This window comes from Miniopterus schreibersii (assembly GCF_964146895.1).
Source record: "Miniopterus schreibersii genome assembly, chromosome: 1".
NCBI lineage: Eukaryota > Metazoa > Chordata > Mammalia > Chiroptera > Miniopteridae > Miniopterus > Miniopterus schreibersii.
In genome coordinates this window covers 142,691,574-142,706,126 of record NC_138101.1, presented here as the reverse complement: position 1 = coordinate 142,706,126, position 14,553 = coordinate 142,691,574, and the positions used below count along the sequence as shown (strand labels likewise).

Below are 14,553 nucleotides of genomic sequence, written 5' to 3'. Positions count from 1 at the left end.
CAGAGTCCTACCCACAGGGGATACCAGCCCACTGTCCTTTGTCCCCGTGGGGGGCTGGAGTACACAAAGCCCAGAGACTTCCCCGGGCACCTTGGGCTGGCAGTGACTTAGAAAGGTCCAGGCCACTCCCCAGACTCCCCACCCATGTTCAGGCTGCACCAGCTGGCGCCACCACTGAGAGGGGAGGACCCAGGCTTGTCCTCCTCCAGGGGGGGAAGCCTCCATCACTGAGCCGCCTGTTTCTTAGGTCTGACTTAGAAGCCTCGTGCTGCCGGCCAAGCTCACTGCTGCCTGTCTTTCAGGAAGGAGCTAGCGATCAAGTGGCTGCCAAGACAGCCAAGCCTTCCTGAGCCGAGGCCCTCTTGTGCCTTCCTTCCCTGACTCACCCTCTCTGAGTCAGTCTTCTCATCTACCAAATGGGAAAGGATATTATTGTCACCACAGACAGGATGCCATAGGGCACCTAAGAAGCAAAGCTGTTCTCTGCCTGCCCAGAAATGTCACCGTTAGGGCCCCCTTCACTGTCTCCTTTCTTATAAGAAAAATATGTGCATTTGAGACTGTCACATAGGCTATAGTCCGTTCTCCTGCTACCTCTGGACCCAGGCAAATTCAACCCTCTATCTTTCCATATGGCACGCAAACTTGAGAATAAGTCATTACAGAAATGTTAATTACACAAAACCACCACCACTGAAAAAGGGAAGGCAGGCAGGCGGGCGGGTATCCTCACTAGAGGAGGGAGGGACACTGCTGAGCACCTGAGGGAGAGGCAGTGCAGGAGCATCTGCACAACCTCAGGGGAACACTGGGCAAGTGAGGGATGGAGGCGGAAAGAAGGTCTGAGAAGAGGGAGGCAGGAGAGCCCTTGGCCTGCCCAAGTGCTAGAGCCCCTATCTCTGCTGGGGCCTGGGTGGGGGTTGCTGGGCACTGGGGGCAGGGAAGATCTGCGCTTTTGTGGTTAAAAAATGCTTTTTCCAGGGGTGTCTGCCAACCACACCCAAGAGGGCAGGAGTATAAGCTGGGTGTACCATAAGCCCTTCCAAAGACCCCCGGAAAACAACCTGGCTTACAACTTTAGAGGGCTTAGCAGTTGGTTCAGGGTAGACTCTTCAGTTGAGGCTGAGCTGGTTTCTTGATTATTTTGTTCCCTCATGCTGTCCCCAACCCAACCCTGCAAATGGGGAAGGCCAGGCAGGGCCTGTGTCCCTGACATGCATTCCCCAGTGGACACCTACCAGGCCAGCTCCCAGCTCTGCTGAGAGTGGCCTCAGAAGGAAGCCCCACTGACCTACCTTGCTCTGGGGCGGAGGGCCTGGCTTGCTGCAGCTCAGAGGGGCTGTGGCAGGAGTTGACAGGAACATGCTCCGGAACAGCCTGTGCTTAAGGCTGCTCTCCTGGGTCTTAGGGCTGGGGCTGCCCTCCCCGCCCGGCCTGCCCACAGCTGAGCCCACAAGGCAGGACTGTGGCCGGGCCTCCTCAGAGCCATGCCTGGCAGCTTTGGTCCCACGCCTCCCTGTGGCTGCAGGGGGTGAGGTGCTGGGTGGGGAGCTCTGCAGGCAGGCACCCAGCTGCAGGCAGCGCTGTGTGGCACCCTGGAATTCAGTGGGGCCCAGGGACTGTGCCTTGGTGGCCAGCCCATTGGGTGGGACCCGTGGGCTCTGTGGTTCTGGCCATGGCATCTGCCGGTGGCCTGCTGATGTGCCCCCGTTGCAGCTGAGGTAGAGGCTGTGGGGGTCAGTGTGCTCAGACTGGGGGCTCTGCAGGTACATGTCCGGGTCAGCAGCCCAGTGCTCCTCCCCCAGCAGCCCCAGGGACTGTGCCCGCCGCCGGTTGGTGGGGCTGCGCCCACGCAGGGTGTTGGAGCTGATGACTGACAACTTCTGGATGTCATTGAGCAGCCCTGAGATGTAGCCATCCATGGGCACAGAGCTGCCCCGCACCACGGTCTGCAGGAGAGAGAAGAGAATGCGTGAATGGCTTGTTCATGGCAGGGAGGCGCCACCTGGGACCAGGCCAGAGAGCCTTCCTGGGGGCCTGGAGGAGGAACACTTAAGGACCTTGCCTGCTATGTCATCCATCCAAGCCTTAATTTTTCAGTCATTTGCCAGGGCCCATGGCAGGTCAGGCCTGTTCTGGTGCAGAAATACTGGGAAAAGGCCCATTTTCATGTGGCTCACAATCCTGCAGGGCACACAGGTAAGTAACCATGGGGGTTACAATCCATCACGCCAAATGGTGTGGGCAGCTGAGCTTGGGGAGCTGAGGAGAATCTGGAGAGGTGCCCTCCAGATGCCACCTGGGGCCTGCCATTCTGTAGCTCTGCCTGTGGCCTTCTGGGAGCTGTGAAGAGCACCCAGTTCAGGGCTCTCCTCTGCACATGCTGACTTTTTGGCCTCTAAATCCTGACCCCCAACCCCTCCAAGGCTCCTGGATCTTCCCCTCTGGACCCACACAACTAAATCCCCTAGTCCCACAGGGCTGCAGGTCAATATTACGTGGGCACCCTTAACACTAAAAGATGATTTGTTGTTATCTGAAATTCATATGTTATTGGGCAGCCTGTATTTTTATTTGCTATACTTGGCAACCCTACTATCCTTTAGAGGACTCCCCAGGCTCCTCCTCCCTGGGTCACCCCGGGAGAGAATGAGAGGCTGATTAGCAGGGAATGAAAACAGTGGCTAATTGATAGCTGGCAATTAGGTGGTTCCTCCAGGTGCCTTGTGGTTTGGACAGGCAGGAGCGTCTGTGGAGCAGGAGAGGCTGAACTTGGCCTCACCATCCCTGCCGCCCCCCTTACCTTCATGGGCTGGAGCTGCACCCGAGTAATGCGCGAAGGGTCCACCACGGGCTTGGGACGCCGAAGTGTGTCCAGGATGTTCTGCCATTGAGGGGGGAGGCCCACGAACTTGCCTTCTTTAGGGTCAAAGGAGGTGTGGACGCGGTGCTGGAAGTTCTGTGGGGCTGAGATCTCAGGGCGTTTCTTCTTTTTCTTGCGGAACATGGTGCCTGCGTGGGGAGGGTTGGCTGAGCTTCAGGGTGGGGCTTCATGGGAGACTGGGCCCATGGAGCAGGGGTGGCTATGTGGGTGTTGGGGCACCAGGCCCTGGGATCTCTCCCCCCAGCACATCTCCCCTGTCTGGGCCCAGGGCTTCCCCCCACCTCTCATCCCCACTTCCCCCGCAAAATTGCTAGCTCCCAGCAGAGGGGTCTCAGAAACAACAAAAGCACCATATTTAAGCCAACACAGACTGAAGAAAACAGGTATTTGTTTTCCCATCTGTACCAACAGTCCCTTGTTGAGCAGGCAGACTCTGGGGGAGGTGTTCTTATAAGATCCAAATCCCATTACAAATATCACCCACTGTCAAAGAATTAAAAACGGGTCAAAGAGGGAGGAAAGCTGAGGGAGGAAAGCTGGTGAACACATTTTAAGAAGTAAGTATGACCTTATCTGATTCTTCAACGAGGTAAGAATAGTACAAGAAGCCCAGCCAGCGAGGCTCAGTGGCTGAGCACCCACCCATGAACCAAGGTCAGAGTTTGATTCCCAGTCAGGGCACATGCCCGAGTTTCGGGCTCCACCCCCAGGGGCGTGCAGGAGGCAGCTGATTAGTGACCCTCATCGTTGATGTTCCTATTTCTCTCTCCCTCTCCCTTCCTCTCTCTGAAATCAATAAAAACATATATTTTTTAAAAATAGTACAAGAAAAGGAAAAATTGAACTAATCTCACTTATGAACATTAACATGAAAATCCTAAACAAAACTAGCAAGTTGAATCCAATAGTATATTAAAGTTTTCTGTTTTTTGTTTTATCACATTCAACTCGGGTTTGTCCCAGGATGATGATGGTTCATGTGACACAAGCATTCATGAAAAGCCAACCCACTGAGTCACAGACATGCCGCTCAGTCTGGGGCCCTTGTGTTACGAGGCGCTCGACCCTAATTCTGGAAAGCCCCGAGGGTTGGCTAGCTCAGGGGCAAAGCTCTCCAGGGAAGAGAAAGCCCACCTCCCCTTGGGCCTCTCTCTGGGTCCCAGAACTCTGACCATACGAAACATCCCTTGCAGTCAAACCTCCCTCCTTCTCCTTGCTGACTGGGGTTTGCCTAAGGCCCTGGTGAGCTCCCTCACCAGCTCAGAGTGCTGCTGGCACGAGGATCTGAGAGAGGGAGACTGGAAGCCCAGGAGATAGTGACTCTTCCCAAGGCTGCTCTAGACTCACCTTCAGAAAGTCCCTGACTGTGAGCCACATGTGATGGGAGTCAGGGTCAGCGGGTGCCCACTGAATGCTTTTGTGTCTGATACGGCTCAAAGCAGCTCATTGGGTATTTAAAAATTTTCTTTATCATGGTAAAATATACTCAGTGGGTTCTTATGTTACCTGGAAAAGTCACTTCTAGGTTGTGACACATGTTTGTTTCTTGAATGCTTGGGGTCATTCATCTAATCATAGAACTAGGGTATCTTTGGATACTAGGGCATTCTCTTTTGGCTCCTGCTCTGGAAACAGCATTTTCCTGGTCACTTTAGCAGGTTCTGGAGTAGGTCACAGATCTGTGAGGCAGATGGTGCCCACTCAGAAAGACTGGGGGATCAAACAGCCATAGCTTCCGAACTAGACTTTACCAGGTGTGAATCTATCTGAATCCATGTCATACTCCTTGGAATGTCAGCTACTTTTCCGGACCTTGAGGTTCAGGAGTCCACCAAACATGCCCTACAGGCAAAGTCCCCTATGCAGGACCCCCAAGGACCAAGGACTTTGGAGTGACATACACCTGTCTGAGTTGCAGGTGAGCTGTAGGGAGTCTCCCACTAATCTGGGGAGACTTTGAGCAAGATACATAAATGATTTGAGCCTCAGTGGTCTTCATCTATAAAATAGGGTAAATAAAAGATATCTCACAGGGATTGGGGGGTATTAAGTGAGCAGATTCCCAGTAAATGGGGGCTGTTCCTCTTGTTGTGTTACTTTTCTGTATCCCTGTCTCTAAACTCAGGGCCCTACAGACTCGGGAATGTGAGCAGATACTAGTCTGGGAGTGATATCAAACCCCGACCTCAGATTCACCTGACAAGGGGCCAGGCCTGACTTCTGGGACCTCAGGCATTAGACAACTGTCCACTATGTTGACTCTTTTTAAAAAGAATTAATTGATTTATTTACTAGAGAGAGAGTGGAAGGGGGAGAGAGAGAGAGAGAGAAACATCAATGTGAGAGAGACACATTGATTGCTTGCCTTCCACACACACCCTGACCAGGGCTGGGGATCGAGCCAGCAACCGAGGTATATGCCCTTGAGGGAATCAAACCAGAGACCCTTCAGTATGAAGACTGATGATCTAACTACTGAGCCAAGCTGGCTAGGGCTCCACCATGACAACTCTTGATGGTTTGGTAAAACTTGACCTCCTCTATCTAAGCCTTTGGCCACAGAAGAGTCTTCACCTCTCAGTCTGTCCTAACAGCATCTGAGACAGACTCTCTATCCTGGGGTTAGGTTAGCTGATGGTTTCACCCTGTTCCCCCACTTTGTTAACTCCTCTGGAGATGGTGGGACACACCATAGAGTGAAAGAAGAGATGGCTAAGGCCCTGGCCAGGTAGCTCAGTTGGTTGGCGCATTCTCCCCATATGCCAAAGTGTGGGTTCTGTCTTTGGTCAGGGCACATACAAGAATCAACCAAAGAATGTACAAATAAGTGGAACAATGAATCTCTCTCTCTCCCTCCCCCCCTCCTCTATCTCTAGACATAAAAATAAAAAAATAGAAGAGCTGGCTAATACCTCCCTCCCCCCCCCCCCAGAATCTCCTTCTCCTCAACTCTCCTGCCCTGCCCGATGGCCCAGTTTTTGCAGGGGACAGCATCTTTAGCAAATCATCTAAATGGCTCTGAGGCTACCCCAACAGCAATTTCAGAACATTTTTCACAGAGGCAGAAAGGATGGCCTGAGGAAAAGAAAGATGGATGGTGCAAAGTGCTAGGGTCTGGAACTGTGGTGAGGGTGGGAGCTGGCTGAAGCAATGAATGGGCTCAGGCTCTGGGGGTGGGATGAGCAGAGATTTAGAAGTCGGAGCCAGTTACTTAGCTGGTGGGAAATCCACACCTACGGGGGGCTGCCAGGACTCTTGCAAAATGTGGTGAAGCCAGCACTACCTAGGACGATATAATTATGTGCATAGACTATCCAGAAAAATCTACATGCAAACTATTGGGATTAGATAAGTGAATTTAGAAGGTTCCTGATTCAAGGTCAATGTATAAAGATCAATTGTATTTCTACACACCAGCAACAAATAGAAAATGAAATTTTAAAAAAGATTCTGTGGTAGAGCCCGGCCAGGCGTGGCTCAGCGGTTGAGCGTAGACCTAGGATCCAGGCGATCGGAGTTCGATTACCGGTCAGGGCATATGCCCGAGTTGCGGGCTGCAGCTGATCAATGACTCTCTCATCACTGATGTTTCTATCTCTCTCTCTCCCTTTCCTTTCCTCTCTCTGAAATCAATAAAGATATATTAAAAAAAAAAAAAAAAAAAAGATTCTGTGGTAGAAATTTGGTCTTTGTCCCCTATTCCTGCCACACAGTTGCTAAAACCCTTGGAATCCCCAGAGTGACAAGAACATTGGGACTTTCAGCCTCCCTGCCCCCACCTCTGGGGAGGGGAGAAGGGCTGGAGATTGAGTTAATCACCAACGGTCAATGATTTAATCAATCAAGCCTATGTCATAAAAACCCCTAAATGACAGTATTCAGGGAGCTCCTGAGTTTGTGGACACTGAGGTGTGGGGAGAGTGAGGTGTCGGGAAAGGGTATGAAAGTTCCATGCTCCCGATACACGCCTTGCCCTATGCATTTCTTCCGTCTGGCTGTTCCTGAGTTTTATAATGAACTGGCAAGAGTAAGTAAGGTGCCTTCCTGAGTTGCATGGGCCATTCTAACAGATGACCGAACCTGAGGACGGGGTCATGGGAACCCCTGTTTATAGCCAGTTGGTTAGAGGTACAGGCAGCTCGAGACTTGCAACTGGAATCTGAAGTAGGGGCAGTTTGGGAGACTGAACCTGTGGGGTCTGTGCGAACTCCAGGGAATTAGGGTCAGAATTCAACTGGACTGAATTGTTGAATACCCAGCTGGTGTCCAAGCTGGAGAACCGGTCTCAGGAAGACAAAAACTCTCTCATTTGATGTCAGAAGTGTTATCAGGGTAAAAACCCTTCCGGTTCCATTTACCATTTTCCCTTAAAAATATCAAATACCTAGGAATAAATCTAACCGAAGATGTACAAGTTTTCTACATTGAAAAGCATAAAATAATTAAAGATATTAAAGAATGTTCATAAATTGGAAGACGTAATGTTATAAGGATGTCAATTATTCCCAATTAACCTACAGATTTATTTCTTTTATTTCTTTTTTTCTTAAAACATATCTTTATTGATTTCAGAGAGAGGAAAGGAGGGGGAGAGAGAGAGATAGAAACATCAATGATGAGAGAGTCATCGATCGGCTGCCTAGCCTGCAACCCGGGCATGTGCCCTGACCGGGAATTTAACCCCGATTGCCTGCATTCTAGGTTGATGCTCAACCGCTGAGCCCGGCCGGGCTTCACATTTATTTCAATCTCAATCAAAATCCCAGTGTATTTCTTTTGGTGGAAATTGACAAATTGATTCTAAAATGTACAGAGAAACATAAAGAGCCAGGAATAGTCAAGATAATCTTTTTAATTTTTTAAAAATTGTTTTTAGAGAGAGGGAGAGAGAGAAACATTGATATGAGAGAGAAACATTGATCAAATGCCACATGCACAAGCCCCCAGTGGGGATCGAACCTGCAACCTAGGGATGTGCCCTGACTGGGAATTGAAACCACCACTTTTTGGTGTATGGGATGATGCTCCAACCAAGCCACACTAGCCAGGGCCAAGACAATCTTGAAGAACAAAGTTGGAGGATTATGCTACTAGATATCAAGGTTTATTATAGAGCTACATTAATTACTATAGTGTGGAATTGGCACAAAGATTGATGAATAGAACAATGGAATAGAAAAGAGAATCCAGAAATAGACTCAGTCATATAAGGTCACTTAATTTATGACAAAGGTGACACTGCAATATGGTGGGAATAGATGACCTTTTCCATAAATGTAGTGAAGCAATTAGATATCCATATGAAAAAAAAGGAATCCTGAAAAATGAATTCATATCATCCCTCAAAATTAATCGGATCTAAATATGAAAGGTAAAATAATAAAGCTGGTGGGAGTGGTGGTGGGGACAGCAGAGGGGGGAACCCAATGTCTGGCCACCGCCTACCCCAGGGCCCCTGTGAGTGACTACATGGGGCCCAAGTTTGGTAGGCTCTCCTGAAGCCCCTAACCTGCTGGGGCCAAAACCTGTCCATACCCAGGGGTCCTGGAGACAAATTAAATTACCAGGTTTTCTTTGTCCAAAGCAGAATTGAAAAAAAAGTTATTAAAAAAAAATGTTTTTATTGATTTCAGAGAGGAAGGGAGGGGGAGAAAGAGATAGGAACATCAATGATGACAGAGAATCATTGATCGGCTACCTCCTACATGTCCCCTACTGGGGATCGAGCCTGCATGTGCCCTGACCGGGAATTGAACCATGACCTCCTGGCTCATAGGTTGATGCTCAACCACTGAGCCATGCCGGCAGGGCAAAAGCAGAATTGAAAAAAAAACGTTTATGAGTTTATTTGAGCCAAACTGACAACATATGCTGGAGAGCAAGATCTCACATGCTCCCAAGAATAACAGTTTTGCAGTTTCTTTTATGCACTGAAATTAAAGAGGGAACATTAGGACTATTACATGCAGGTGGGATTGGATTACAGGGTAGTTAAGATTATGTGCTCTCAGGCTTTAGAAGGAAGGTCTGAAAGGGGGCGTTTCAAAGGTGTGCTAACCAAGATGCACAGAAACAATGGATATGGCTTGCTTAAGGCAAAGACAAGCCTTTTACTAAAGAAGTTACAGGCCTGGGGTGTGACTACCCACTATGACCTGCCCAGTTAGAAATTTTAATCAGATCATCCTGTGAGGTTACTTTCCACAGAACCTCTTTTTCTTCCACAACACAGCAGAATTCTGATGTCACAGGTTAGGAGTTGGGCTTCTTTCTAAAGATCTCACCTAGGTCCTGCCTGGGTAGTTCAGTTGGTTAGAGTGTGGTCCTGGTATGTCAAGGTTTTGGGTTTGATCCCCGCTCAGGGCAAATACAAGAATCAACCAATAAATGCATCAATAAGTGGCACAACCAATCAATGTTTCTCTCTCCTTCCCTTCCTCTCTCCCTCTAAAATCAATAAATAAAAATAAAAATAAATAAATAAAAATAAAGATTTCACCTATATTCATGTATAAATGTAGTATGAATGCAATGAGCAGCTGAAGGAAATACAGCAAAATATTCATTGTTGTGTTTGATTGGTGAGCTACAGGTGATCCCTCCTATCTCATCTTTCTATTCTTCTAAATTTCCTTAAAGAAAATGGACTGCTTTTCTAAAGAAAACTATATATATATATTTTAACATATCTTTACTGATTTCAGAGAGAGGAAAGGAGGGGAGAGAGAGAGATAGAAACATCAATGATGAGAGAGTCATTGATCAAGCCCACAACTGGGCATGTGCCCTGACCAGGAATCGAACTCCGATCGCCTGGATCCTAGGTCGATGCTCACCCACTGAGCCACGCCCAGCCGGGCCAAAATATTTTTAAAGAAAGAAAAGGGTGATCCATGACGACTGAGCTCCTAAGAGACATTCACCCATTCAAATATCTAATATTGCCAAGCCATTGGGTATGAAACACCTGAGACAAAAACATCCTGCATCCTTCCAGCAACAGAACCCGTGCCCTCAGGCACACCTGCCCAGACAGGGCCCCTCAAGTTGCCCTTTCTAGTTCTCCATCTTTCACCCCAGGCTCCTACCTCAGACCCAAGCCCAACGCCCCTGGGCTGGGGCGGCAGTTGCTGCATCAGCCCTGAGGGCATAGTGTTAAAGCAAATCAGGCTGTGCCAGCCCTTAAAGTTGCTACCCCCAGTATCTCACCTCTTTACATCCACACTCAATCTATCTAGTGGAGAAGCTTTCCTCAAAGAAGATACCCCTGAGGAGGAAGGAGGAAGGAGGAAGAAGAAAGGGGAAAGGAGGAGGGAGGAGGGAAGAGGGAGGAAGATGACGTTCTTTAGACAGCCAGTCCCTACCTTTCCTTCTGCTGAGCCTGAAGGAAGTGATGTGGGCCTGAGACTCTGCAGTAGAAATAGACAGAGGCAGGGGGCCAGCTCAGACTCAGGGTGACCTCCTGTCTGTCTGACACCTCTCCCCAACACAGGGCAGGGAGGTGCTAAGGATTCTTTCCCAGGCTGGGATGCATTGTTGTGACTGAGAAATGCTTTGAACATTCCTCTCCTGAATGTCTACAGATAGTACTTTCTGGCTGGCCCATGACTGGACCAGAGGGGAGTGCCAGTGCTGGGAAGGAAGAGCCCAGTCCAAACCAGTGTGAGAAGGAAGCTCCCTGGCCACAGCTCCTGCAGAGGCTGCTTCCTCCAGCCAGAGCCTGGCAGGTGAGGAGCCAGTCAGTTTCTGGCAGAGATTTTCTGGAGGAAGTCCTGCCACACCCAATAAACCCAAGGGCAGAGCTGGTGGGAGAGTTTAAGGGACCACAGGTTGGGGTCACTGAAGGGTGGGACTGTCATGTTAGAGGAGACTCAAGACAGAAAGGGAAGTTACTGTTCTTGAGCACCTACTATGTGCTAGGCCCTTTCCAAGGTTCAACTCGTTTAATCCTCACAACAGCTCTAGGAGGTAGGAATTATTATTATTCACAAATCCAGATGAGGCTCAGAGAGGTTAAATAACTTGCTCAAGGTCACAGAACTAGGAAGTGACTGGGTTGGAGTTGGACCCTAGATGTAGTTCCAAAGTCCCTGCTCCATCCACCATGCCCATTCTGAGGGCCCTGGGCTGCTGTTAATCTCCTTCCCAGTCTCTATGAATGAAAATGGGGCTGAGCAGCCTGAGAAAATTTATGCAAGTATGCAGAAGGGGGTGGGCCAGGGCCAGCTTCCTCTTCCAAGATTGTTAGGTTCTTTCCTGGGCTGATGTGTGAGTCAGAAGCCAAGGGAGCTGGGGCTGCCCTGACTTGCAGGCTGACCCTCACTTTGTTTGAAACCAGGTTTCTTTTTGCCTTGCAAAGATGGGGATGGGTAACCTACTCCAAAAAGCTCATGTGGGTGGCTGTGCTATCCAGGCCTGGCATATATGAAAAAAGCCACAAAAGCAGCAGGAGTGTATTCTCTCCAGCAATGTGAGGTCCCCTCCACAGGGTCTCACTCAGCCTGAAGTTGGGCAACCCATGGGCCTGGCTGGAGGAGTGGTAGGCCGAGCTTTGTGGATGATGCTACTGTTCCATGGCCACATGGGGTTTGGGTGGTGGCCCTCAGAGCAGGACACTGTGGTGTGGCTAGTCTGGAGTCCATAACAGGAGTAAGCAGAGCAGCTACAGTATGTGGGTCACCCTTTCAAATTGCTTCTCCTGTGGGAGGAGACATCCATTTGCCAGGGCCACCAAGCTGTTGGACGCTACAAACCCAAGACAGGGCTATAGAGAAATGTCTGCATTTAAACCTCAGACCAGAGTTCAAATGAGTGCTGCCCTTTGAGGCAGACCCTTGGGAGAGACTAACTATTTTTTAAACATGCTCTAGTACTTCCAGGCGTCCCCTTTGGAAATCACCTTTGGGGCCCATCTTGAGCCAACATCAACTGTTCTCCTAACCTGTCGCCTCTGCTTTCATCAGAAGTGGCACTGTCTGACTCGGTCGCCCACCTCACCCTCCAGGCCCGGCTTTGAGTGGGTTTTGGCTTTTCCCACACATCAAATCCCTTTCAAGGAAAGGACTCTTAGTCCAAGGAAGGGATTCACAGGAATGCACAGCAGGCTGGGAAGGTGGCTTCCAGAGAGTAAGTCTAAAGGAGTTTGCAGCTACTCTGAAGGGGGTGGGGCTTGGTTGGTTAAGTTCTGGGAAGTTGGTTAACTGTCTGTTAGGAATGAAGCACCCGGTGACTGGAAGAGAGGAGGCAGCTGCACCCTGGGCCCTGCTCCGAGTGCCAGTAAGCAAGAGCGGGGGACACACCCAGCTTCCTCTTCAGGAGGCTCAGGGTCTGCTAACCAGAGCTGAGCTCTGGCTCAGTGTGGCCCCGGGAATGGGGTTCCTAAGCTCCGGCTTGTGGCCTTGGCCCACTTTCCTTTCTAGGCCTCAGCATTTCAGGTGGTGACCAGGAAATGGACTCCTCCTTCACCTCTGTCAGCTTTTCCAAGTACAGTGAGAAGAGACACAGCATCTGTTCTAGCTCGAGGGTCCATTTTGGGTGTTTTTAGTAACCATCACTCAGGGAATGCCTAGTGCGAGCACCAGGTTGTGGGCTGAGCATTTCACATACAAAATCTCCTCACCACAAGCCTGTGAGATAAGACTGTTATAGTTCCATCATGCAGATGAGGAAACCGATGTTCAGAGAGATTAATGATTTGCCCAAGTCAAGCAGAAAAGAAGGGGCACAGCCATATCTGTCTGACCCAGGTCCTGATGTGAACCTGGTTGCGGTGGGCTGTCTCCTCCCACCGCCCACCCAAGGTGCTGCTTTGGGGAAGGAACTATTCTAGAATCATGGTACTGAGGCAGAGGTATGACCCTGAGTTCGACAGCCATTACACAGGCACTCCTACTTCTGCCACCATCCAGTCACACAGTGACCACAGAGGACCCTGTCACCTCCAGAGTTGGGCCCTCCCACCCTGACATCAGCAGTCGGGCTGCCAACTTCTTCATACCTCTTTGGGAACTGGCATCCCACACACCCTTCCTGACAAGTTGGGTGCCTCTCGGCCCCTAGTCAAGAATAGCCTGCCCCCCTTCAGAGTATTCTCATCAGCCAGAAGATTTTTCTCAAACGTTACTTTCTGAAGTTTGTTTAAATATAAAATTATATTATTCACTCATTTATTCAAAAGTATTTATTGTGCATCTACTCTGCTCTGGGCTCCGGGCATCATAGTAAACAAAACAAAATCCTTGCTCTCATGCAGTTTAGCTTGCTTTTCCAACTAGATGTTGCTAGACACCCTCCTGAGCTCACCACCTGCCAGAAGAGATGGCAATGAATACCCTGTGGGATCGCTCATGGGTCTGGCCTCCCCTCTGTCCCTGCCCAAACTGCAGTGGCATTCCCAACAGAAGCCTGTCCCCTGTTCACACACTGCTCAAATAAGTTTGGTGATGGGAGCACCTCCCCCTTCCTGAGGCCCCTGCCCTCTGTCTCTCTGTCCCCTTGCTACTCATCTTTTGTGTGGAGCTGAGCTCTGTCCTCCCTCAGCGTCCACCAGGTGTGCAGGAAAACCATCTGCTCCTCTTTATATGACATGAGAGTTGGGAGATGCACCCCAGCGCACTTTCCTGGCCCCCCAAAATATACTAGGGGAAGGGCCTTAAGAGAATTTTGTTTTTCTGCTCAGTTGTCACCTGCAGGGTGGGTGGGTCCTAGACCCAAGCCTTGGCCCTCACCGCCATTGCCTGAGGTCTCTGTAAGATCTGCCCAGGGCCATTGTGCTGTAGTGTGGAGTGTCCCCAGGATACCTAGTACTAAGGTTCTGTTGTCCTCCTAGAAAGGCCTAGAGAGAAGCTGTGTGTGCAGGGCAGAGGGCACTGTGCACATAACAAGCCCACATGTCTGGGCTCCCCGCCCCTGTCATCATTCCCACACTGCAGGTCTCGGTGAATCCCCAGAGGAGAGAGAATGGGGCTGCTGCTGAAAAGAATATGATAATAAAGCTCATTCAATCACTTGTGTCAACACTCCAGTTGAATTAAAGGCCAAAGGGCCAGGCTGGCCAGCCAGAGAAGGTCAATATTGACTCAGGCTTTCAGGCCGAGCTCCAGCCTACACACACAGCAGTGCCAGTGATGTGGTCCAGCAGCAGCTCAAGCCAGCCCAGCCCTCCGGCCTCTGCTCACTGTACTTAGAATCCTAACCCCCTCCTGGGTCCACAGAACTGTGCTTTCCTGGGCACAGGGTTATCTCCAAGGAAGGAGAGAAGAATAGCCTTCCTGGGAGGGCTGCAGGCCAGGCACCTCCTCACCAGCCCAGATTTTCAACAGCTTCTGCCTGCGGAGGCCGGAGTCCTTATCACAGCATCACAGAGTTCTCAACGCAATGCCAGAAAGAACCTCTAGAGTCCCCCACTCACAAGATTAGGTCCTCAATCACACACACAGAAAGATTATTTTTTTACAGCCCTTAACAGTCAATGTCTATTTTGTTTTCCTCTTCACCCTATGTTCACAATATCCTGTGACTTGGTCCAAACTTGCTTTACTGGGTGCATTTTATTTATTTATTTATTTATTGTTTGTTTGTTTGTTTGTTTGTTTGTTTATTTATTTATTTCCTCACCCAAGGATATTTTTTCCATTGCTTTTCAGAGAGAGTGGAAATGAGAGAGAGAA

General features: G+C 49.7%; 1 protein-coding gene across 2 annotated transcripts in view; it reads right to left on the bottom strand.

Annotated features, from left to right (window-relative positions):
• PAK6 (p21 (RAC1) activated kinase 6) overlaps positions 1–14,553 on the bottom strand; it is a 36,806-nt gene that overhangs the window by 8,267 nt on the left and 13,986 nt on the right. For both annotated transcript variants that reach the window (XM_081142007.1, XM_081142006.1), the window contains 2 exons: positions 2,804–3,012; positions 1,296–1,949 (listed from right to left, as the gene is read on the bottom strand). In XM_081142007.1, coding sequence (XP_080998133.1) covers positions 1,296–1,949; positions 2,804–3,007 — 858 coding nt within the window. In that variant the 5' untranslated portion in view covers positions 3,008–3,012. The remainder of the gene's footprint in view (positions 1–1,295; positions 1,950–2,803; positions 3,013–14,553) is intronic.